This window comes from Eurosta solidaginis, chromosome 5, assembly GCF_040869045.1.
Source record: "Eurosta solidaginis isolate ZX-2024a chromosome 5, ASM4086904v1, whole genome shotgun sequence".
In the NCBI taxonomy this organism is placed as follows: Eukaryota; Metazoa; Arthropoda; class Insecta; order Diptera; family Tephritidae; genus Eurosta; species Eurosta solidaginis.
In genome coordinates this window covers 25769396-25797316 of record NC_090323.1, presented here as the reverse complement: position 1 = coordinate 25797316, position 27921 = coordinate 25769396, and the positions used below count along the sequence as shown (strand labels likewise).

The window sequence follows — 27921 nt, the reverse complement described above, 5'->3', positions numbered from 1 at the left end:
GCTATACACGTAAGCATTTAGTGAAATTTGAACATATCTAAACGATTTTTAAGATAAATATAAAATAAAAAATAGGTAGGTAATCTGTGTGAGGATGCAAAGCTTCACGTTTTTTGTGGTCTGCATGTAAAAGCTATGACTACGAATCACGTATTTCAAAAATATATGACGTAAACGTAACTATTTGATGAAACTTGATGAATTTTGAAGCTTCTAGCCGTAAAAAAGGGGCAAAAATGACTGTTTATATGAAGTATATAATATTATATATCACCGATCTCTATGATTTTTTCAGACCAACAATATATGCTATATACGCAAGCATTTTGTGAAATTTGAAGCTTCTAGCTGTTAAAACGGGGCAGAAAGATTGCGCAAAGTTTCTTATCTGAACAATCGATTGTATGAGATATATACTATATATACAACCGATCTCTATGATTTTTTCAGACAACAATATATGCTATATACGTAAGCCATTTGGTGAAATTTGAAGCTTATAGCTGTTAAAAAGGGGTAGAAATTGCGAAAAGTTTCTTATATGAACAATCGGTTGTATGAGATATATACTATATACAACCGATCTCTATGATTTTTTCAGACAACAATATATGCTATATACGTAAGCAATCGGTGAAATTTGAAGCTTATAGCTGTTAAAATGGGGTAGAAATTGCGAAAAGTTTCTTATCTGAACAATAGGTTGTATGAGATATATACTATATATACAACCGATCTATATGATTTTTTCAGACAACGATATATGCTATATACGTAAGTATTCGGTGAAATTTGAAGCTTCTAGCTGTTAAAATGGGGCTAAAATTTGCGAAAATATATATATATATACTATATATATATAATATATATACCACCATATATATACTATATATACCACCGATCTTTATGATTTTTTCATACAATAATATATGCTATATACGTAAGCATTTTGTGAAATTTGAAGCTTCTAGCTGTTAAACGGGGCAGAAATTGTTCTTATCTGAACAATCGGTTGTATGAGATATATACTATATATACAACCGATCTCTATGATTTTCTCAGACAACAATATATGCTATATACGTAAGCAATCGGTGAAATTTGAAGCTTATAGCTGTTAAAAGGGGGTAGAAATTGCGAAAAGTTTCTTATCTGAACAATCGGTTGTATGAGATATATACTATATATACAACCGATCTCTATGATTTTTTCAGAATATATGCTATATACGTAAGCAATCGGTGAAATTTGAAGCTTATAGCTGTTAAAATGGGGTAGAAATTGCGAAAAGTTTCTTATCTGAACAATAGGTTGTATGAGATATATACTATATATACAACCGATCTATATGATTTTTTCAGACAACGATATATGCTATATACGTAAGTATTCGGTGAAATTTGAAGCTTCTAGCTGTTAAAATGGGGCTAAAATTTGCGAAAATATATATATATATACTATATATATATAATATATATACCACCATATATATACTATATATACCACCGATCTTTATGATTTTTTCATACAATAATATATGCTATATACCTAAGCATTCGTTGAAATTTGAAGCCTCTAGCTCTTAAAATAGGGCAGTAATTACGAAAAGTTCCTTATCTGAACAATCGGTTGTGGGGGATATATACTATATATACGACCGATCCATCAATTTTTTCAGGCAACAATATGTGCAATATACGAAAGTATATGGTGAAGTTTGAAGATTCAATCTGTTAAATTGGGTAAGATATTACAAAAATCCTCTTTTTCTGAAAAATCGGTTGAATGGTGGATATATGCTATAGTGGTCCGACCCGGTCGGTTCCGACAAATGTCTAATCGGACACCCAAATACACCCGCTCACCAAATTTTATCAAGATATCTCAAAAATTGAGGGACTAGTTTGCATACAAACAGACAGACAGACAGACGGACAGACGGACATGGCTAAATCAACTCAGCTCTTCAACCTGATTATTTCGGTATACTTAATGGTGGGTCTATCTATTTTCCTTTAAGGACTTACAATTTTCGGTTTCGTGACGAAATTAATATACCATTTCATTTTCATGAAAGGTATAAAAAAAAAATTAGTAATCTAGATAAATAAAACAGTTATGGACAACATTTAATACAAAATCTTCGCATGAAGCTACATTGATCTTCAAAAGAGATATATCTATTACACTGGAACTTTTTAAATTGTATATGAATACAACTTGAAATGAGACATTAACTATAAATTGGAAAAATATAAACTAAATTGGACAAAAGTACAAAGATTGGATACGATAAAATTTTGTGACCATATATACATACATGTTTTTTTTTTTTTAATATTTTAATTTATTATATGAACTATTCATATAACGGGGTAGAGATTATACCTTACATATAAATTGTGGTAACATATAATTTCACAAAGGACATAAAGTACAAGTAACGGGATTGAAAATACCCTTATCATATATTAATGTACAGTCCTGTACACATGTAACCGGATAGAAATTCACATAATACATAATTAAATGTACGGTTATGTACATATATTCACATTTTACATATAATTGCTACGCTATATAAACCTAATATAAAGAAACACATAAACAGAATGAATATAAATTCATTAAAATATAACACCTGATACGACGAAAATTCATTTACAAAAATAAGATTATGTAAATATTGGCAAAAAAGCATAACATAACAACTGTAACGAGTGCATTACAGCACCTTGTCTAACCTGGTTTCAACTTCACAATTAAACAAATTTAATTGTATACAATTGGAATTACAACTTTACAATTAAAAAATTAATAATCTACATAAAGAAAATAAGTCACCACTGGGAATTACCCAAAACGCTGAATTATTTAACAAATCAACACGACACATAATGACTAAATTAGTATTTCTATGACAATGGGAGGATGTCTGAGGCCACTGGCTTGGGCATGATGGGGGTATCACTTGCTGGATGGGAGTGAAACTATAATACTGACATAAAAATATAATTCAAACGAATAATTACAAATCTTGAAAAAGCACATGGCAACAAGCCATATATTTAACAATTACAAGGAAAGAATTTGTGCTACGGGTTTTTAATTTGCGACATGTGTTAGCTGCTTAGGCACGTCTAAATATTCGTTTGTTAACCTGGCGATTTAAGAGGCAATTTAAGGGTCCTCTTGCCATTTATTGGAATTGGAAGATTCAATTCCCAAAACCGGAAAAAAAGGACGTGTGGCACTCGGGGACTGCCACGGTAAAGCTATTGCATATTATCAACTTATGCAATTATAATATTTATGCAACATTTTGTTATCTTTGATATTAATTCAAGTTTTGTTTTTGATATTAATTCAAGTCAAAATTTTTAAGCGTGGTGACGGATAAGAAAACAAATTTTTTACTTTTATTGAATAAATGAGAAGTTAATATTGGTTAAAAAATTTTTATTATTATCTTACAAGATATGTACATACATAGGTTATTCAGTAATATTTATAATGGAAATTATAGGTTTATGGTAACTGAAATAGGAAACATACGTTTGAGACTTGATATCCTCTAAATATCTTGAAAATACCGCGTCAATGGTGGTCCCATATTTTGTTGTGGATCCTTTTGGATCATTATTTATTTTCAAATTGAATTTTTCAAAAACAAAACTTGTTAACCGCTCTGATTTTTTATCAGCGAAATTGATGTTGAAATCGCCGGCCAAGATAAGTGGAAATTTATTAGGATTTGTACCAAGTACTTTTGCCCCTTCTTCAGAGTACTCCAGTAAATTGCTATGAATAAAATGCTCTACCTCGTCCAATTTTGGATTCGGAGAAATGTAAGTTGCTACCATGACAATGTGTAGACCATTTCTAAGTTTGCATAAGCACGCACAAATATCTCAAACAAATGAGCACCTAAAATTAACATCGCTAACGTGTGCAATATTTATTTCAATATTCGGAGTCATAATATTAGTAACGTTATTGTTATTTTGGTAAATAGCTACACCACCCTTTGGCGCAGTATCTCGTTTGAATTGAACAATACATTTGAAATTAGGTATTTCAATCGGATTATCACGCGTCATGCAAGTTTCGGTAAGAAGTAAGACATTTATTTGTCTCGTAACTGAATCTTGTAAATCGTATTTGTACGTAATTACTGTACTAAGTTCAACAACAACAGAGGCAATTATGTACAGCGCGTGTGTGTTTGTTGGTGTGCATCATCTAGCATGCAAATCATCTGGCATCTGGCGGTTACCAGTGCCATCTACAGCGCAGTAGTGAAGGTAAATGTACACCAAAGACAACAACCAATATTCGCTTAAAAAGATCCGATTTTATGCAATCAGCCTGTTGCTAACACCGAAACTTTTTCGAACCTTTTCGAACCTTTTTTGACAAATATCCGTTACGGTTTTTATTGATTTAGTCGCCAAACCAGCGATAAAATCTATGCAATAGCTTAAAAAAAAATATTTTTGGTAATTAAAATTTTACGTGGCTAACATAGATTGGTGGCCGGTGCAACAGAATGAAGAAAATTATGCTGACATAAACCAATGAATAGATGCCACCTTAAGCAAGTAAGGAACACTAAGTTCGGGTGTAACCGAACATTACATACTCAGCTGAGAGCTTTGGAGACAAAATTGTCTTTTTCATGGACACATACAAATGGTAATATTAAAAATCATCATGTAGGAAAATGAACCTAGGGCAACCCTGGAATTTGTTTGTACGATATAGGTATCAAATGAAAGGTGTTAATAATTATTTTAAAGGGAGTGGGCGTTAGTTTTATAGGTGGAAGCCTTTTCGAGATATCTCCCTAATGGTGGACCAGGGGTGACACTAGAATGTGTTTGTACGATATGGGTATAAAATGAAAGGTGATAATGAGTATTTTAAAAGGGAATAATCCTTAGTTTTATAGGTGGAAGCCTTTTCGAGATATCGCCATAAAGGTGGATCAGGGGTAATCTAGAATGCGGTGTACGACATGGGTATCAAATGAAAGGTGTTAATGATTATTTAAAAGGGAGTGGCCCTATGTTTTATAGGTGGAAGCCTTTTCGAGATATCGCCCTAATGGTGGAACAGGGGTGACTCTAGAATGTGTTTGTACGATATGGGTATCAAATGAAAGGTGGTAATGAGTATTTTTAAAGGGAATGATTTTTAGTTTTACAGGTGGAAGCCTTTTCGAGATATCGCCATAAAGGTGGACCAGGGGTGATTCCAGAATGTGTGTTGTATGATATGGGTATCAAATTAAAGGTATTAATGAGGGGTTTAAAAGGGAGTGGCTCTTAGTTGTATATGTGAAGGCGTTTTCGAGATATTGATCAAAATGTCGACCAGGGTGACCTAGAACATCAGCTGTCGGATACCGCTAATTTATTTATATATTTAACACCACGAACAGTATTCCTGCCATGATTCCAAGGGCTTTTGATTTCGCCCTACAGAACTTTTTCATTTTATTCTACTTAATATGGAAGGTGTCACACCCATTTTACAAAATTTTTTCTAAAGTTATATTTTGCGTCAATAAACCAATCCAGTTACAATGTTTCATCTCTTTTTTCATATTTGGTTTAGAATTATGGCATTTTTTTCATTTTTCGTAATTTTCGATATCGAAAAAATGGGCGTAGTCATAGTCTAATTTCGGTCATTTTTTATACCAAGATAAAGTGAGTTCAGGTAAGTACGTGAACTAAGTTTAGTAAAGATATATCGATTTTTGCTCAAGTTATCGTATTAAGGGCCGAGCGGAAGGACAGACGGCCGACTGTGTATAAAAACTGGCCGTGGCTTTAACCGATTTCGCCCATTTCCACAGAAAACAGTTATCGTCATAGAGTCTATGCCCCTACCAATTGTTACAAGGATTGGTAATATTTTGTTCGAGTTATGGCATTAAAAGTATTCTAGACAAATTAAATGGAAAAGGAATTTTTGTATTTCGTTGCACCATATCATTACTGGAGTAGAATTTGGACATAAATTACGTATATACTGTAAAGATATTCAATTTTTTGTTAAAATTTAACTTACAATTGTTTTTTAAAGTGGGCGTGTTCGTCATTCGATTTTGCTAGGTTTTATTTGGCACACATATAGAAATAGGAGTAACGAGCCTACCAAATTTCATCATGATATCTTCAACGACTGCCAAATTACAGCTTCCAAAACTTTTAAATTACCTTCTTTTAAAAGTGGGCGGTACCACACCCATTGTACAAAATTTTAAAAATTTGCTTTTCTGCGTCATAAGGTCAACCTACCTACCTAGTTTCATCGCTTTATCCGTCCTTGGTAATGAATTATCGCACTTTTTCGGTTTTTCGAAATTTTCGATATCGAAAAAGTGGCCGCGGTTATGGTCCGATTTCGTTCATTTTAGCTCAACAAGGCTCACAATTTACTCATGTTATCGTGTTTACGGATGGACGGACGGAGGGACGGACATGGCTAAATGAATTTCTTTTTTCTCCCAGATCATTGAATCATGATATATAGAAGTCTATATCTATCGCGATTAGTTTATGCCGTTACGAGGTACCGTTATGCGAAAAATATTAATATAATCTATGAGCTCTGCTCAGCTGAATATAAAAATGAAAAAAAAACAAGTAAGGAAAGGACTGTCTTCGGTTGTACCGAAGACTTCATACCTTTCATGAATGGGGCTGAACAATAATCTGATGCCATTAGTAATCTCCAAATAATCGGCTGTATAAGATAAGAAATATATAGTGAACAGATGTACATACCTAAACGAATTTTAAGATAAATATAAAATAAAAATTAGGTAGGTACTTTGAGGGCTCCCTCACTAGGGTAGGCACCTTGTCGTTGGTGTGAGGGCTTAGCCGAACTCTATAGCGCCCGACTATGAGGCGGAGTTGGTTAGGACTGACATCTACGCCGTTTCGCCTCATACGAGGGCGGAGGGATGTCGGTGACCAAGAACTGCCAACCCCCTAATCCAGGATGTTATGCGGAACATGCCTATTGGACGATTTGCAGCCAGGGGATAAATTCGGCTGTATTCGAACGGAGCCTTCCCGATACCGGGCCACCTCGGGAAGTATTAATGGCCTTACCACAGCAAGGGGCGCTGCTGTGGCGGACGGTTCTTTCTCCGTATATAATACTGGACCGCTGAGCCCGCATTGTCGGGCAGGTGGTCGTACGACCAAGATGAACGACTCATTAACTGACTGTAATAAGGACGATGTAAAGAGGAGGACTGAGTCGCAATCCAAGGACGACAAATACGAATTAAGCGATGCGTCGGACTCGGGGAGCGAGAGTAGTGCTGATTCAATGAACTCCGTATTGGAGAAGCACACAAATGAAAACGGAGTAGAAAAGTGGAGAAGGGTACGCAGCAGAGGAAGTAAAAGAGCTCTCTCGCAGAACCGTGCAGCACTAAGAATTGTTCAACGTTTGGGAGCAGTAGTCGACCCAACAGAAGTGGAGATCGAGCGCTTGGAATGGGCCCATGAAGCGGTAGAAGTAGGTCGAAGGCAGTTCAAAAGGTTTGCTGCGAGAAACCCTCGGTTCTGCAACCGGTACGAGGAGGAAGAAGCGTCGAATGGCAGAATGAAGAGGCAACGTTCGGCGGAACGCGACAAGCCTGCTTTCAAGAGGCAGAAAGGACCCAGTCCTAGAGCCGCGAGGCAGGGCAGTCGCATAGACAAGACAAGTAGGCCCAAAGCTGTAAGACAGATGGGCTCCAATAGCGAGGTAGCAACTACCTCGAAAGCTGCGAGTCAGAGGGAAGTTCCAATTAAGGAAGTAGGAGATAAGCCAAAGGGAGATAACGCTAAGACTCCGGCTTTCTCGGAGGTGCCAAAGGGAGATACACTAAGACTCCTGCTTTTCCCGAGAAGATGAGTGATGTGGGAAAGCAGTCACTGACTGTGGCGCTGGTTGATCGTAGCAGTCCTTTCGGACAAATGACTACTGAAAGTTGGAGATCTGTGGAAAGGGAGCTTATTAGCTTAATGCTTAAGATGATGCGGGAACAACCAAGTAAGCCCCTTCCAACCTTTGATTCGGGGGGATGGTATAACGGTGTGAAGATGATAGCGTGCGACAACATAGCGAGCTTGCAGTGGCTGGAGGAAGTGCTTCCAAACCTCCAAAGGCAAGGCACGAACGCGCGGTTTGAGGTGGTGGATAAAGCGCAAATCCCCACGGTACCAAAAGTTAAGGTATGGATACCATGCGTGATGAATTCGGAGGATACACTGCGACTTCTGCAGAATCAGAATCCGAACATACCGACACATGATAGGAAGGTACTTACTGTATCTCGGCCTACCGAGGATGGCCAGTTCTACATCTTCCAAATAAACAAGCAGGCGGAGGATATTTTGTACACGCAGCTTGGTAAAATGTCCTTTGGCACTGGTAAAATTTACATGCGACTCAGGAAAAGAAGTCCCGAGGATAAAAACCCTAACACGCTAGAGGTGGGCGAAGTCGAAAAGGACCTCAAAAGCCTAAGGGAAAAAGACAGGTGGAGGTCCCCGACGTCACCACGAACGTGCTATAAGAGGACCAACCGCTAAATGGTGCTATGACTCGCACAGAGGAACACCCTGCACAACAGTCACGAGAGGCTGAAGGGGGCCTCGAATACTCTAAACCAAAAGGGCAAGGGGAAGACGACGACGTCAAGACGAAGGTGCTGGAGGGGGACAAACAGCCCAATGGTGCTGCGAGTCGTACAGATAAACCTCCAACACAGTAAAGTGGCGTCGAGCGAACTCCTCCTAACCCTTGAGGAGGGTTCGTTTGACGTGGCGCTGATCCAGGAGCCGCGGCTCTCATCGGGAGGAAAGGTTTCTGGACTTAGCGCGCGCGGGTTTGGCGTTTACTACGCGCAAACGGAAGGACGGGTGCGAGCTGTAGTAATGGTAAGGAAACAGCTGCATTCATATATGCTGCCTAATTACACCACTGAGGATATCGTAGCGGTGGCCGTTTAGCAAAAGAATAAGCAGGTATTTATCCTGGCGTCCTGCTACATGGCCCATGCTGCGGAGGTCCCACCGATGGAATGCAAAAGGCTAGTAAAGGAGGAAGGACGCAAAAGGCGTTTGGTCATAGGCGCAGATGCAAATGCGCACCACAATGCGTGAGGAAGAGCAGATACGAACGAGAGAGGCGAATCTCTGTTTTGTTACATCCTGCAAACCAATTTGCAGATAGCCAACAGGGGAAATGTCCCTACATACATTGGTCCAACATCCAGCAATGTTCTGGATATTACATTGAGCTCTGAGCGTGATATATCAAGGTATGATTGGATGGTTCTTGATAGACCATCCTTCTCCGACCATGCGTATATCAGCTTCAACATCCCCCTAAAGAGGGTAGAGAAGGGAGGAACCTTTAGAAACCCTAGGTCAACGAACTGGACTAAATTTCAGAAACATGTAGAAACAAAACTGGGACAACCCAAAGAGGTTGCTAATGTAGAGGAACTGGAGGAGTCGAATGAATTCCTAACAAGGACACTTATGACTGCGTATAACAAATCTTGCCCTCTAAGAAGATTCAGAGGAAAAGCAAAGCCGCCATGGTGGAGCAGTGAGCTGAGTCTTCTAAGAAGACAGGTTAAAGAAATGTTTAAGCTCGCAAAGACCGTGGAAAGCGAAGCGTGTCGGGACGAGTACAGGGATCTACTGAGGATCTACAAGCGTGAAATTACCAGGGCGAAGAGAAACTCATGGAAAAGTTTCTGTACGGACATAGAGTGCTCCAGCGAAACAGCACGGTTGAAAAAAGTCCTAGCAAAGGGAAACATAGTCCAGGGACTAATAAAGAAAGAGAACGGGGAATGGTCACGTAATAGTGAGGAATCCCTTGAGGTGCTTCTCGATACACATTTCCCATCGGGAGACGGTTTAGAGGAGCCAGCAGACATCACTCACACTCCGATTACGGAGCTAGTAGTGCCGGGCTTGGTGACCGATACCAAGATCGAGCGGGCAGTGAAGACGTTTTCTAAGTTTAAATCGCCGGGCCCAGATGGTATATTCCCGGCCATGCTACAAGTCTCAAGTAGGGCGGTCGTGGAATGGCTTAAAATAATATTCGATGGGTGCATATGACTGAATCATGTACCGCACTCTTGGAGAACTGCTCGTGTAGCTTTTCTACCAAAGGCGGGGAAGATCGGTCACATGTATTCCAAAGACTATAGACCAATTAGCTTAACATCATTTCTGCTCAAAACCTTTGAGAGGCTGATAGATGTGTACATAAAGTCCAACGTGGATGAAAAGCTGCTCTCCACAACACAGCATGCGTACACCAAAGGCAAGTCGGTAGACACCGCATTGCATAGGGTGGTAATAAGCATAGAGAAATCCCTGAAATATAAGGATTATGCTCTAGGAGTCTTCTTGGACATTGCCGGGGCTTTCAATAATGTTGCAAAATGGGCGATTATGGATGGTCTTAATTACATTAAAGTACATCCTGCCTTAATCAGATGGATCGGCTGCATGTTAAATTGCAGAAAGATTACATCACAATGGGGATTGTACGGGGCCACGAAATCAGTGGACAGGGTCACGCCGCAGGGAGGGGTGCTATCACCTCTGCTGTGGACGCTGGTCATTAACCAACTGCTCAGGCAATTCGATGAGGGACCCGTAAAATTAACGGCTTACGCAGATGACGTTGCAATTGTCATAAGTGGAAAGTGCCTTCCAACGATTAGTTCTTTGATGGATCGGGCGCTTCGCGATATTCATACCTGGGCATCTAATGTCGGGTTGAAAGTCAATGCGGAGAAGACGGATAAGGTCTTGTTTACAAAGAGGTACAAGGTCCCAAATTGGACCAGGCCTAAGTTAGGAGGGGTGACCTTACAGGAGAAACCTTGCACAAAATATTTAGGAATCATCCTAGACAGTAAGCTGTCATGGAAGCTCAACGTGGAAGAGAGGGTCAAGAAGGCCTCAACGGCACTCTACGCATGTAAAAGAATGCTGGGGTGTACGTGGGGCCTATCGCCCTCTCTTTCTCATTGGGGTTTTACAGCGATTGTAAGCCCTATTCTATACTATGGAGTTCTTGTTTGGTGGAAAGCCACACAAAAAACGACATACCTCAAAAATTAGAGGGGGTATGCAGACTATCGATGCTTAGCATTACGGGAGCCCTGAAAACAACCCAACGGCTGCACTGTATGCCATTTTGCACATCCCATCTGTAGACCTGGTAGCAAAGAACAAATCGTTAACGACCGCAACCAGGCTCGGTGCTTCGGGGAAGCTTGAGCGCCGACCATATGGCCATAGTAGTATAGCGTCATCAATCACAAGACGAACAGACTACATGATTCCCTATCTGCGCTTCGAGGGAGATCTTAAGGCCACAATAGAGGTGGACGGTTGGCGCAAGGGTGTGCAAATGGCGGACGAGGCGATACATGTGTACACCGATGGTTCCAAAGTAGTGGAAGGATTAGGGTCTGCGGTATACTGCGCTGATCCGGAAATAAGCAGATCCTACAGGCTGCCGGATTACTGTAGCGTTTTCCAAGCGGAAATATTAGCCGTAACCAAAGCAGTAGAAACCCTGGAAGAGAATAGCTTAAGCTGGAACCGTGTTAACTTTTATATTGACAGTCAAGCAGCAATTAGGGCAATAATCTCGCATAGCACAGCATCTAAATGCGTGTTATAGTGTAAGCAGTCTCTGGAGAGAATCGGGACAGGGAGAAGCATACATCTATATTGGGTCCCAGGGCATATGGGAATAGATGGGAATGAAAAAGAGGATGAACTAACTAAAAAGGGCGCATCCCTTGAAGCTTGCTCCGTAGATGTCCCAATTAGATTGGGCGAAATTAAGCGAAGGCGAGAGGTGCACATGATCGACCAAGCGGGAAAGGCGTGGGTTCAAGCGCGGGGCTGTAAAGTGTCGAAGATTATGTGTAGGTCTTACAACCTTAGACTAATACAGTTGCTCCTATCATTAAAAAGAGAGGATTGTAGACTCATGACGGGTATTCTGACTGGACACTGCCTTCTGACGTCACATGCCTTTAAACAAGGCTTGGTCAGTGATAGCAGATGTAGGAAGTGCGGGTTGGAGGAGGAAATGATCGAGCACGTTCTGTGCTCGTGCCCTGCACTTGCCAGGCTAAGACTCCAGCTATTAGGAGTGATACAGCTGTCAGATCTAGAAGCAGCAAGTGGCTTAAGTCCTAGGAAGCTTCTAGTATTTGCCAAGAGGACGGAGTTATTTTATAACATAGGTCCTGGTTTTTGATAGGGTTTTTCAATTTGGTCGTTAAAACAAACTTCTGGTAACACTACGGACTCAATCAGTCTATGTGAGGTCCTCATGGACCGGCCAGTTCAACCTACCTACCTACTTTGTGTGAGGATGCAAAGTTTCACGTTTTTTGGGGTCTGCATGTAAAAATTATGACCACGAATCACGTGTTTCAGCAATATATGAAGTAAACGTAAGTATTTGATGAAATATGATGAAATTTGAAGATTCTAACCTTAAAAAGGGGGCAAAAATTACAATTTATATGGGGTATATAATATATATATTACCGATCTGTATGATTTTTTCAGACAACAACGTATGCTATATACGTATGCATTTGGTGAAACTTGAAGCTTCTAGCTGTTAAAATAGGGCAGAAAATGAAAAGTTTCTTATCTGAACAATCGGTTGTATGAGTTATATACTATATACAATACCGATTACGTCAAAAATCCTCTTTTTCTGAAAAATCGGTTGTATGGAGGATATATGCTATAGTGGTCCGATCCGGCCGGTTCCGACAAATGTCTAATCGGACACCTAAATACACCCGCTCACCAAATTTTATCAAGGTAGCTCAAAAATTGAGGGACTAGTTTGAATACAAACAGACAGACGGACAGACGTTCATGGCTAAATCAACTCAGCTCTTCATCCTGATTATCTCCCTGGGGACATGTATATAAATGTAATTGCTGTAGCGGCAACCCTGGTATAGAGGTAGTGTGCTGAGCATACCATACCGAAGATCTTTGCAGAACCTACAGTGTAGTGACCCGACAACTTACATCAAGCAGCACCCTACCCTTTGGAAGAGAACAATCTCCTAAGGATACATATATGGCGGGGGGCTTGACCTAGAATATTGAACGTGATCATATTAAAGTTGCCTCAAAGCATTATTGTTAAGTTTCTCCGAGTTTTAAATCGATTTTGTTTTCCGTACGTTTGTTGGAAGCCACAAATCCCCTATTATTTATATTTCAATGGAAATACAAGCCTTAATCCAGTAAATTTTCTAGCTCCGTATCACGTTCAATGCTCACGGGAATGCTCTGGATTATTGGGAGACTTGAGAAGCAGAGGTCGTGATATTTCTGTACACATGAGTTGTATTGTGTAATTATTATTACTAGTATCGCCTGTGGTCGAAATTCGACCAACGTGTATTTTTTTCAACTCAGTCTATGCATCAAGTGTTTGAAATATAGCATACTGGTCTAACTTACTTAACTTTTTCTGTAAAATTTTGAATTTTATCTAAGACTTTGTACTTTTTGATAGTATTTTCTTAAATTTTCTACAAACTTTTCACATGTAATTATAACGTTTTGGTATGGAGCTCCTTAAACAAAAATATAAAAATTTTGTAAAATCAAATGAAATTGACATATATGTAGAATTATGGTGAAATTACTTGAAATTAAGTGAAGGGAACAAACAGTTCCATATAAAAACTCAATAACTGCACTTAGACTTTTTTCCGGGTTTTAATGTGATCATTGTGGAAATATGAAGATTCTAATCTTTGGATAGAGCACTTACATAATTTGTCCCAAGATGGCGCGCTTTTGTGCGAGATTGTTGGACTTACAAAAAACTTATTCTCTTAATTATAAACAAATAGAGTACTATTTGTTAACAAAAATAGGCCTATACACTGCGGCTGATCTATACGAATCGATTCATATCACTTTTATATGATTTTACGTATGCTAACTATGCGAAACTGCCTGCCAATTGTTTGTATGAAAATTTTGTTAGTGTATTAATATTATTATTATACTCAGTTGAGCAGAGCTCACAGAGTATATTAATTTTGTTCGCATAAAGGCACCCCGTAACGGCGTAAACTAATCGAGATAGATATAGACTTCTATATATCAAAATGATCTGGGCGAAGAAGGAAATTCATTTAGCCATGTCCGTCCCTCCGTCTGTTCATCCGTAAATATGATAACTTGAGTAAATTTTGAGGTATCTTAATGAAATTCGGTATGTAAGTTCCTGGGAACTCATCTCATATTGCCATTTAAAATGAACGAAATCGGACTATAACCACCAATTTTTCGATATCGAAAATTTCGAAGAACCGAAAAAGTGCGATAATTCTTTACCAAGAATGGATGAAGCGAAGAAATTTGGTAGGTGGAATGACCTTATGACACAGAATAGAAAATTAGTAAAAGTTTGGACAACGGGTGTGGCACAGAGTATTGCAAGCTGTAATTTGGCAGTCGTTGAAGATATCATAATGAAATTTCGCAGGAACGTTACTCCTATTACTATATGTGTCCTGTATAAAAATTAGCAAAAGCGACTGACGAACACGCCCACTTTAAGAAAAAAAGTTTAAAGTCAAATTTTAACAAGAAATTGAATATCTTTACAGTATATAAGTATATTATGTCAAACTTCAACTCCAGTTATGATATGGTGCAATAAAATACAAAAATAAAAGAAAATTTCAAAATGGGCGTGACTCCGCCCTTTTTCATTTAATTTCTCTAGAAACACTTCTAATGCCATAAATCGAACAAAAATTTACCAATCCTTGTGGTAAGGGCATAGCCTCTATGACGATAACTGTTTCCTGTGAAAATGGGCGAAATCGGTCGACGCCACGTCCAGTTTTTATAAGCAGTCGACCGTCTGTACTTCCGCTTGGCCCTTAACACGATAACTTGAGCAAAAATTGATATATCTTTACTAAACTTAGTTTACGTACTTACTGAACTCACTTTATCTTGGTATTAAAAATGGGCGAAATCCGACTATGACCGCGCCCACTTTTTCGATATCGAATTGCGGAAAATGAAAAAAAAAACGCCATAATTCTATACCAAATACGAAAAAAGGGATGAAACTTGGTCATTAGATTCGTTTTTTGAAGCTAAATATAACTTTAGAAAAAAGTTTGTAAAATAGGTGTGACACCTACCATATTAAGGGCGAAATCAAAAGCCCTTGCAATCATGTAAGGAATATTGTTCATGGTATGACATACATAAATAAATTAGCGGTACCCGACAGCTGATGTTCTGATTCACTCTGGTCCACATTTTGATCGATATCTCGAAAACGCCTTCACATATGCAACTAGGGGCCACTCACATTTAAACCCCTGATTAATGTCTTTAATTTGATACCCATATCGTACAAACACATTCTAAAGTCACCCCTGGTCCACCATTAGGGCGATATCTCGAAAAGGCTTCCACCTATAAAACTAAGGCCCACTCCCTTTTAAAATAATCATTAAGACCTTTCATTTGACACCTATATCGTACAAACACATTCCACGGTTACCCTAGGTTCATTTTCCTACATGATGATTTTTAGTATTACCATTTGTATGTATCCGTGAAAAAAACAATTTTGTCTCCAAAGCTCTTAGCTGCGTATATAATGTTCGGTTACACCCGAACTTAGTGTTCCTTACTTGCTTAATGTGGTATCTATTCATTGGTTCATGTCAGCATAATTTTCTTCATTCTGCTGCACTGGCCGCCAATCTATGCTAGGCACAAACAATTTTAATTACCAACAAGTAAGGAAGGTTAAGTTCGGGTGTAACCGAACATTACATACTCAGTTGAGAGCTATGGTGACAACATAAGGGAAAATAACCATGTAGGAAAATGAACCGAGGGAAACCCTGGAATGTGTTTGTATGACATGTGTATCAAATGAAAGGCATTAAAGAGTATTTTATGAAGGAGTGGGCCATAGTTCTATAGGTGGACGCCATTTAGGGATATCGCCATAAAGGTGGATCAGGGTTGACTCTAGAATGCGTTTGTACGATATGGGTATCAAATTAAAGGTATTAAGGAGGGTTTTAAAAGGGAGTGGTGGTAGTTGTATAGGTGGTCGCCTTTTCGGGATATCGCCATAAAGGTGGACCAGGGGTGACTCTAGAATGCGTTTGTCCGATTTGGGTATCAAATGAAAGGTGCTAATGAGTATTTTAAAAGGGATATATCCTTAGTTCCATAGGTGGACGCCGTTTCGAGATACCGCCATAAAGGTGGACCAGGGGCGACCCTAGAATTTGTTTGTACGATATGGGTATCAAATTAAAGGTATTAAGGAGGGTTTTAAAAGGGAGTGGTGGTAGTTGTATAGGTGGTCGCCTTTTCGGGATATCGCCATAAAGGTGGACCAGGGGTGACTCTAGAATGCGTTTGTCCGATTTGGGTATCAAATGAAAGGTGCTAATGAGTATTTTAAAACGGAGTAATCCTTAGTTCCATAGGTGGACGCCGTTTCGAGATATCGCCATAAAGGTGGACCAGAGGTGACCCTAGAATTTGTTTGTACAATATGGGTATCAAAAGAAAGGTGTTAATGATTATTTTAAAAGGGAGTAATCCTTAGTTCCACAGGTAGACGCCGTTTCGAGATATCGCCACAAAGGTGGACCAGGTGTGACCCTAGAATTTGTTTGTACAATATTGGTATCAAAAGAAAGGTGTTAATGAGTATTTTAAAAGGGAGTGATGCTTAGTTCCACAGGTGGACGCCGTTTCGAGATATCGCCATAAAGGTGGACCAGGTGTGACCCTAGAATGCTTTTGTACAATATGGGTATCAAACGAAAGATGTTAATGAGTATTTTAAAAGGGAGTAATCCTTAGTTCCATAGGTGGACGCCGTTGGGAGATATCGCCATAAAGGTGGACCAGGGGTGACCCTAGAATTTGTTTGTATAATATGGGTATCAAAAGAAAGGTGTTAATGAGTATTTTAAAAGGGAGTGATGCTTAGTTCCAGAGGTGGACACCGTTTCGAGATATCGCAATAACGGTGTACCAGGTGTGACCCTAGAATTTGTTTGTACGATATGGGTATCAAATTAAAGGTATTAATGAGGGGTTTAAAAGGGAGTGGTGGTAGTTGTATAGGTGGTCGCCTTTTCGAGATATCGCCATAAAGGTGGGCCAGGGGTGACTCTAGAATGCGTTTGTACGATATGGGTATCAAATGAAAGGTGTTAATGAGTATTTTAAAAGGGAGTAATCCTTAGTTCCATAGGTGGACGCAGTTTCGAGATATCGCCATAAAGGTAAACCAGGGGTGACCCTAGAATTTGTTTGTACAATATGGACATCAAACGAATGGTGTTAATGAGTATTTTAAAAGGGAGTGGGCCTTAGTTGTATAGGTGGACGCCGTTTCGAAATATCGCCATAAAAGTGGACCAGGGGTGACTTTAGAATGTGTTTGTACGATATGGGTATCAAATTAAAGGTATTAATGGGGGTTTTAAAAGGGAGTGGTGGTTGTTGTATAGGTGGTCGCCTTTTCGAGATATCGCTATAAAGGTGGACCAGGGGTGACTCTAGAATGCGTTTGTACGATATGGGTATTAAATGAAAGGTGTTAAAGAGTATTTTATGAGGGAGTGGGCCATAGTTCTATAGGTGGACGCCATTTAGGGATATAGCCATAAAGGTGGATCAGGGTTGACTCTAGAATGCGTTTGTACGATATGGGTATCAAATGAAAGGTGTTAATGAGTATTTTAAAGGGGAGTAATCCTTAGTTCCATAGGTGGACGCCGTTTCGAGATACCGCCATAAAGGTGGACCAGGGGTGACCCTAGAATTTGTTTGTACAATATAGGTATTAAAACAAAGGTGTTAATGAGTATTTTAAAAGGGAGTAATCCTTAGTTCCATAGGTGGACGCCGTTTCGAGATATCGCCATAAAGGTAGACCAGGGGTGACCCTAGAATTTGTTTGTACAATATGGGTATCAAAAGAAAGGTGTTAATGAGTATTTTAAAAGGGATTGGGCATTAGTTCTATAGGTGGACGCCGTTTCGAAATACCGCCATAAAGGTGGACCAGGGGTGACTCTAGAATGTGTTTGTACGATATGGGTATCAAATTAAAGGTATTAATGAGAGTTTTAAAAGGGAGTGGTGGTAGTTGTATATGTGAAGGCTTTTTCCAGATCGCGACCAAAATGTGGACCAGGGTGACCCAGAACGTCATCTGTTGGATACCGCTAATTTATTTATATATGTAATACCTGCCAAGATTTTAAGGGTTTTTTATTTCGCCCTGCGGAACTTTTTCATTTTCTTCTACTTAATATGGTAGGTGTCACAACCATTTTATAAAGTTTTTTCTAAAGTTATATTTCGTGTCAATAAACCAATCCAATTACCTCACCATGTTTCATTCCTTTTTTCGTATTTGGTATAGAATTATGGCATTTTTTTCATTTTTCGTAATTTTCGATATCGAAAAAGTGGGCGTGGTCATTGTCGGATTTCGTTCATTTTTCATACCAAAATAAAGTGAGTTCAAGTAAGTACGTGAACTAAGTTCATTAAAGATATGTCGATTTTTGCTGAAGTTATCATGTTAACGGCCATGCGGAAGGACAGACGAACGACAGTGTATAAAAACTGGGCGTGGCATCAACCGATTTCGCCCGTTTTCACAGAAAACAGTTAACATCATGAAATCTATGCCCCTACCAAATTTCAAAAGGATTGGTTAATTTTTGTTCGACTTATGGCGTTAAAAGTATCCTAGACAAATTAAATTAAAAAGGGCGGAGCCACGCCCATTTTTAAATTTTCTTTTATTTTTGTATTTTGTTGCACCATATCATTACTGGAGTTGAATCTTGACATAATTTACTTATATACTGTAAAGATATTAATTTTTTTGTTAAAATTTTACTTTTAAAAAAAATTTTTTTTAAAAGTGGGCGTGGTCCTTCTCCGATTTTGCTAGTTTTTATTAGGCGTACATATAGTAATAGGAGTAACGTCCCTGCCAAATTTCATCATGATATCTTCAGTGACTGACAAATTACAGCTTGCAAAAATTTTAAATTACCTTCTTTTAAAAGTGGGCGGTGCCACGCCCATTGTCCAAAATTTTACTAATTTTCTATTCTGCGTCATAAATTCAACTCATCTACCAAGTTTCGTCGCTTTATCTGTCTTTGGTAATGAATTATCGCACTTTTTCGGTTTTACGAAATTTTCGATATCGAAAAAGTGGGCGTGGTTATAGTCCGATATCGTTGATTTTAAATAGCGATCTGAGATGAGTGCTCAGGAACCTACGTACCAAATTTCATCAAGTTACCTCAAAATTTACTCAAGTTATCGTGTTAACGGACGGACGGACGGACGGACGGACGGACGGACGGACGGACATGGCTCAATCAAATTTTTTTTCGATCCTGATTATTTTGATATATGGAAGTCTATATCTATCTCGATTCCTTTATATATGTACAACCAACCGTTATCCAATCAAACTTAATATACTCTGTGAGCTCTGCTCAACTGAGTATAAAAATATTTGATATAGTAAGCAAACAGTATCATTGCGGATACGTGGTACACTATGAGCGGTGTTAAACAAGAACAAAGCTATCAACATAAAAAACCATAACAAGCAAACAAGCAATATGCATACGAATACTAAAAAATAAACAGGCATATGAGGAACACGAAGAAAAACACGTTATAAAAATGAAAAATAAAAAAATTTCTAGACAAACGACTTATTGCTTCTGTGGGGCAAAAATCTACCTTGATATAATACAAGAAAATAGCAAGTTTAGTTAACAATTTTACACTGTGACATAATAATTAAAACTGTTTAAGAAAAATAAGCTTCAATATGGCAGGCAGCTCAAATTTTATCACCTTCTTTGTACTAAGCATCAGTGTATGTGTTAAACAGTATATGTGTGTTTACTATCCTGTGGGACCCTGTCAGGTAATAATCAATGAAATAAGAACGTTACATAATGAAATATGTTGCATTGATACTTTGGTAAAAGTCTAGAACCGGGGTCGACTGCTAATATCGAGATAGGTGTTAAAAGGCGCATATTAATCTCGACAACAATAATTCGAAAAAGAAAAGAAACAATTTATCTCTGCCCGGAGATTTTTGCAGTTTAAGTTGGCAATTTTCATGTGGTTGTATTAATGTGCACTGAAAAAAATTTTGTGTACACATGGATTTTTCACGCATTTAATTTTGATCCCACGCCATTGGTGGGCCGGTGAGGGTAATTTTTTATAAGTGCGTCCGAAGGCTGCCAACGCAGAAAGGCGTTCTACGCAAAAATACTATGGATCCCACCCCCGGCGTAATTTATCGGTTTTTCGTTAATATCTTTTGGACGGCTTAAAATTTATATTATCCGTATTAGCAGTCGACCCCTGTTCTAGACTATTACCGTTTAAATTAGGACACTCACTAACTAAAATATTTTCTTAAAGAGAATGCATCCTGTAATAGAGCTAGCTGATGAAGAAATCTTAGAATATGGAGAACTTCAAAACGTGCAACATTTACGCTATGCAGTGGGACAGATACTTATATCACGTTTTGTTAGCACAGACGGGCATACGCGAGTAGGCAACTACGTCTTTAGTAGTTTACGTCAGATGGGATGGTATGTTTACGTTGATAGATTTGATGAGAGAGTGCCTATTTTTGGCCGAGTAGGTTTTGATAACATATTTGCAAAACTCAATCCCAACGCGCAACGTTTTCTACTACTAGCCTGCCACTATGATGGCAAATATTTTGCAAATTTTGAATTTCTAGACGTATCAGAGACATGATCTCTGCTCTAAATAGGCTAGGCATTAAACAACATTTTTTTATTTCACTATGAAATTTATTAAGAACATAATAGACGGTAATTTGCCTGCGTACTTAAAGAGTAACATCAAATATGTAAAAGATATGCATTATAATAATATGCACTATAATAATAAAATTTATACACCTTTACTGTTAGTTCTCTGTATTAAACATTCATTGCCTTACACCGCTGAGCAAGTATTCCATTGTAAATAAACATATTATACGCGATATTTGATCCGTAGAAGCGTAGCGAATTATTGACGCTTTGTCTTCCGTATGCCATACGCTTGGGAGTTGCGGTGGTGATGTATGCAATATTTGTACGTTCTATTGTTACAATGATATATAACTACCCTCTAAAATATGATAAATGGGATTAGTTGTAAAGTAGCCTTTTGGATTTGCGCGAGGCCTGGAATTTGCCCAACGCTCTTCCAACGCTATGAGACGTGAAAACCATGCTTCAGTATTCCCTTTCGTTTATGGGCCTCATAATTTAGCTAACCGTTGAAGAGCGGAAGGTAATTTAAATAGTTTTGATATATTAGTAACATTGGATAATATTGGTTTAGGCGATTCGACATTTCATAGTTTCTATTCAAATACTGAAGCATGGTTTTCACGTCTCATAGCGTTGGAAGAGCGTTAGGAAAATTCCATGTCTCGCCTAAATCCAAGACGCTACTATACAACTAATCCCATTTATCATATTTTAGAGGGTAGTTATATGCCACTCCAACAACAGAACGTACCAATATTGCATCTATCACCACCGCAACTTCCAAGCGAATGGCACACTATACACGATGAAGGGTAAATAATTCGTTACGCTTCTACGGATCAAATATCGCGTATAAATCGTTTATTTACAATGGAATACCTGCCCAGCGGTGTAAGACAATCAGTGTTGACAGATTGACGACGCCGTCGTCATTTTGACGATTTTCAACTAGAATGACGTTTGGACGATTTTGTAATGAAAAATTACGATTTAAGCCTGACTTCCATATAAGATTTTTATAAATATTCAAACACCAAGAAATTACATATATTTAAAATTGGGATACAATCTTTTTATCAATTTGCATTTTTTATGCCATTTCCAACACTAAGTTTTGTTGAAATTTGCGCTTATCTTTTATATACGCTTACTAGCGGTATGCATTAATGGCATTATATGTATGTACATACAAGCCGTGTAAGAAGAATTTGAGTCCGAAAGTGACAGTTTAGGCAGAATAATGGATAAATTTGTGAAATTGGGTCGGTTCTTCAACAAATATATGTAAAATTCTTATAGTATTTAATATTATTGTCTGATAGGTACTAAAGGTCAAGAAGCAGCTTCAAATATACCCTAAGATAAAGATGTGTGTATTTAAATAAAAGTTAATGCATAAATTGAAGATATCAATTTCAGGTTACGCCGAAATGGTCACGGCGGGTTTGCGCATCGTGGTTCCTCCAGAAGTATTTTGGAAAACTATTCCTACTATCAAAAGAGCTGACTCTACATACTCTTTATCTAATTTATGTGCATTCGTTGTAGATCTAATGTGCTTGCCACACCCATCAGCTAATGGAGAACAAACTATTTCTAAAATAAATTTAAACAAAACAAAAATCAGAAATCGTCTTGAAGCTGATACATTAAAAAGAAAATTGTTAGCCCAAGATTATTTAAAATTGAAAAAATTTTTCTGCCCTAATATTGAACCGCAAAAAAAATATGCTAAAAAAATGAACGCAAAAATGTATAAATAAGAAACTAAAATAATATAGGAGTTTATGCGAGGTTCGATTCGAGCCCAAATAAAAATAAAATAGTTGTTAAAATTACTGAAAACAAGTACCTTTTCTATATCATAAAAAATTTATCTTTTAAGAGATTTTTGTTATTTATAAAATAAAACAAAATGAACAAAAAACGATTTTATATGTTGTATGTGGCAACAAAAAATAAAAATCAAACACAATTTTCAGAAAAGCACTTTTAAAGTTAATATTTTTGAATGAAAGCCGGCGATTTCATTTTGGTTTCCGGCGAATACAATCGTACGTCCCCTGGTAATAACCCAACTTCGTCATAACTCAACTTTGGTTGTTATTGGTTGTTGCCATAGATATGACGATTTTTGACGATATTTTGGGCGACGTCTGACGACTTGGAAAAAAATATGTGGCAACGCTGAAGGCAATGAATGTTTAATACAGAGAACTAACAGAAAAGGTGTATAAATTTTATTATTATAGTGCATATTATTATAATGCATATCTTTTACATATTTGATGTTACTCTTTAAGTACGCAAGCAAATTATCGTCTATTATGTTCTTAATAAATTTCATAGTAAAATAAAAAAATGTTGTTTAATGCTTAGCCTATTTAGGGCAGATAGCTTGTCCCTGATACGTGTGTCATAGCACTTTTTGAGAATGAATAACATACAGTGATACAAATTCATTTAAACGCACTCTTAATTTTAACTTTACAATTTTCGCTTTCTTTTGTCTATGCATTACTAACAACAAATTCTTACCCTTATTCTTTGTTGTTCTAACGGAAATTTGAGTTGCATAAAAAAGCTTTTTTCGTTGTTTTATTGTTGCTGTATTCTTATAATCACATATTCATTAACACTACTATGAACAGGTGCATATACGTTTAAACGAAACAACTTTATTTTTAAATATTAATTCAGTTATTAAATTTTTACCAATTAATTGGTCCTTCATTTTTTAATGGCTTCATATATCCGATTGGGTATCGACTTGGATAAATTTTGAAGGAGCATACTGCTTAAATCTTCCCAAGCTTCTTTAAAATCCAACTTCAACTCTAATAAAGTCCTGTAGAGGCGTTCTTGAACTTTTTGTCCATACATTTTTCTCTACAAAGTTTTTCTACCGGGTTCGAATCCGAACTGCATGCAGGTCATTTCAAAGACCCCTTAGAAACATGAATAGCAGCGTTATCCAGTTGAAAAATGCTATCTTCATCCATTTGATCATCTGAAAATCAAACGATAGCATGGTCCAATAGTATCTTAGAAATTATGATTTGGGTTTGGTCAAAGGCTGAGGTATGCTCAGTCAATCCAGAGTCAGGTGGAGGTCCCACTTCCCCCACCTAAATAAATATACAGTAAATTAGTGTTTTGATTTTGAACACACACACACACACGCGGCTCTCAGGCTAGAATATCCACAGCCTTGAATCCAGTAGAGAGAGAGTGATGTTTTCTACGTAGTGTCGCTGATCCAAGGATGGCGGTTCTCCACAGATATAGAGATAGAGTACTTCTGAGCAGATGTTGATGACGGAGTGAGAGTATTAAATGATGCTGGTTCTCACGAAAGAGTTATGAAGGCGTTGGTGGCTAGACTCTAGGATAGGATGTCCGAGGATCGAGACGGCGATGATGGTTATACCTAAGGCAAAGTGTCCATTAGTGAGAGGCTACTGGCTAATTTGAACTAACTAGTATATTGGCTCGGGTATTCGGCCATGGTAGTAGGTGAATGTGTTCCGCCGCAAGCGCTAAGACGTGTTCCCCCTTATCTGAGCCGGATATCCGTGCGCTACCCTTCTTCTGAGTAATAGGGGGGTTAAGTACTGTCTTACTCAGAAGATAGAGAGAGAACGAGCGGAACCGACCTTGTATCCTCCCCCTCTGACTGCCATGGCAGCCAGCACGCACTCCACTTCGAAGTGTGCCTGGTGTTATTTGACAAATCATCTTATTCATCCAAAGTATATAACGAATTATTGGACGATGCTATCGTATGATTTTCAGATGATCAAATAGATGAAGACAGCAACGAATAAACACTGCGCACGCTGTTAAAGTTAAGGTTCCCTGTGAGAAATATTACGATGGGATAACGCAACTGGTATGACGGCCCTTCCATATGTAGCTCATCTTCCAAACATGTTGAGGTTTGTGTTTTTACCTTTTTGGGTATGTTATATTAAATAAATTTTCAATACAATATGAGTTTTTAAAATTATTTTAACAAAAGTTGTAACAATTTCATTCTCGATCCCTTGTTTTCTGCGGCAAAAATTGAACTTCTGCACTACAAAAAACTTCTGTAGAATATTTAAAAAACTTAGCAAAATAGTAAAAAAAATTTACATGAATGCAACTCTATTTTTTTGTTTTTTAAATCAGCTACATATCTTTTTAAACATTTTGTATATCCCCGGTTGCGGCAAATGTATTATTCTCGGAAATATGATTTTTTTCAGGCGATTGATCGCCTCTGTTTTTGCGTTATTTGATTTTTTTGAACTATTTCAGAATCAAAAAAGAAAATTTCCAAAATGTTTGGTATAAATGCATCCTCTACATTAGTTTCCTGCTGGGTTGCTCATGCTCTCGCTCTCACTAATACACTTACATTTTAATTTTTGCCGACAACTGATGTAAACACATATTACAACAAAAATATGTGCGTTTGTATTCGAAGCTCTGCCAGCATTGTGCATCACGGGCTTAAGTTACCCTTCAAAACATACAGTTTTCATTACGCAATTGTATCACAGTTTTGTGTTCAGAATGCACGCATTGTATTCAATACCCCGCTCAGTTGCTACTCAACTGTTGCGAATAGGTGCATATTTGCGCTCAATCCGTCGCTCCGTAGTATAACTTTTGCTGTGCCATTTATTGGCAGCTCCAATCGTTAAACTAGTTTTACGAACTTCAAGCCTGTGTCAATGGATAGCGGAATAGCCCGGAGTGGAAAGCTTTGACAAATATGAGGTGCATATAATTTAACCTTCTGTGTTTTTTTCTAGAGAAAAATTCTCACCATAGTAAAAAGGTTTTTAACAATAGTAAATTGCTACCGCTTATGTTTATCGGTTTTTTTTTGTATGGCACAACAGAGCTAAGCATGGGTAACACAGCGCTGTGTGGCGTAATTGAGTAAACATTTTTAAATTAAATGTTCTATCAAAACATATTTTGCGGTCCTTTTAATACCTCACTCCAAGTACATCTGTGTATGTGAGTTTGACTACAGTACGTAAGTAATGCGTTTTTTATACAGTGGGAGTTTTGTGGGGCCTCTATGTCAGCACCGATTGACTGAGTGTTACCCAAGCCTTGGTAAGAAACAAATATATGGGAGAAAATCTCAAAACATTAAGCGGCAACGGGTAAAATCCTGTATATCAAAGTAATCTACCTACCTACATTACGTTTGCTTTCAATTGAAATGTCATGTTTTGTTTACACTGCAGATGGGGATACGTTGATTACGGAAAATGATTAATGATGTAAAAAATGTTTGCGCAATTATCGATGTATTCATATAAAAAATTATTTTTGTTCTTTTGAAAAAAGTGTAATCAATATTGTCTAGTGTGACTTCACTCAAGGAACTTTCACATAAAATGGATTTCAATGTGTGCTAGCAATTATTCTAGAAACCTTTTCTTATTTCTTTTGTATTACTAATTTTTAGGTTTACGATATTCATAGCAGATTTCTCTCTAAGTTTAATCATTCATATATATTTTTATACTCAGCTGAGCAGAGCTCACAGAGTATATTAATTTAATTAATTTTGTCAGCATAACGGTACCCCGTAATGGCACAAACTAATCGAGATAGATAAGGACTTCTATATGTCAAAATTATATGGGCGAAAAAAGAAATTCATTTAGCCACACCCGTCCGTCCGTCCGTAAACACGATAACTTGAGTAAATTTTGGGGTATCTGAATGAAATTTGGTATTTAAGTTCCTGGGCACTCATCTCAGATCGCTATTTAAAATGAACGAAATCGTACTATAACCACGCCCACTTTTTCTATATCGAAAATTTCGAAAAACTGAAAAAGTGCGATAATTCATTACCAAAGACGAATAAAGCGATGAAACTTGGTAGGTGGGTTGACCTTATGACGCAAAATAGAAAATAGTAAAATTTTAGACAATGGGCATGGCATCGCCTACTTTTAAAAGAAGGTAATTTAAAAGTTTTGCAAGCTGTAATCTGGCAGCTGAGTATGTAAGGATAGGTTACAGCCGAACTTAGCCTTCCCTACTTGCTATTCCTATACCATTTATGTAGATGTAACTGAGATTGAATTGACAAGCGAACAAATGACAGTTATTCCATATAGCTTTAAACTAAAAGGTTACTGAACCTGAAACTATTCAACCAAATATAGTAATTATAATAATAACATATAATAGATACTTAGTAGACAGGTATTCACCTAAATAGATAAATAGGCATTCAAGTGTAATTGCCAAAAATTTCCAAGCTATGAGTGCGCATTGAGTTACACAATTTTTTAATAATTTTTCACACAATTTTTTAATAATTTTTCAAAGAATTTTTGTTGACTGAGTTGCTTTTGTTTGTATCACCATACATAACTTTTATTTGCTTTTACTACCCAAGTAGTTCAGGCTTCAGCAAATATATAGTGAAGCAAACGGCTATTGTACAAAAATAGTAGCAATTGTTTCATAGATTAAGATTAAGGCTTCGAACATTGTCACTTCGAACTTAGCACTATAAAAACTTCTTTGATTCAAAAGGTATTGCTTTGTATAGATATATTTCAGTATATCAGGGAGAAAACGGTACCTAATTGAAGACGTCGGCTTCTTATTGATGTTGTTGTTGTTCTTGTAGCAATGCATCGCCCTATCCATTAGCTGCGACCACTCACTAATTGTCATCAATATTCTCTAACGGGAGTCCAAGACCAAAGAGATAAGGGTGTTAGAGGCGTTGTTGGTTCCACATTACAATTGAAAAGATATTTGTTGGTGTTATGTGGGGCCCGTTAGAAGCAGGACATACATTACGTATGTCAGGATTGATGCCACCTTGCAGGATGTAGATCCGGTATGTTCCGGTAACAAGCACCATAAAGTTACTAGCTCGACCATCTCGGCAACGATTTGGTATGACC

General features: G+C 37.7%; 1 protein-coding gene and 1 long non-coding RNA gene across 2 annotated transcripts in view; one reads left to right on the top strand and one right to left on the bottom strand.

Annotated features, from left to right (window-relative positions):
- LOC137254059 (uncharacterized) overlaps nucleotides 1-27921 on the bottom strand; it is a 323781-nt gene that overhangs the window by 56606 nt on the left and 239254 nt on the right. The gene's annotated exons all lie outside the window — the stretch shown is intronic.
- LOC137252700 (uncharacterized) overlaps nucleotides 19732-27921 on the top strand; it is a 177184-nt gene continuing 168994 nt past the window's right edge. The window contains exons 1-2 of the mRNA XM_067788746.1: nucleotides 19732-20094; nucleotides 20607-20782. Coding sequence (XP_067644847.1) covers nucleotides 19996-20094; nucleotides 20607-20782 — 275 coding nt within the window. The 5' untranslated portion in view covers nucleotides 19732-19995. The remainder of the gene's footprint in view (nucleotides 20095-20606; nucleotides 20783-27921) is intronic.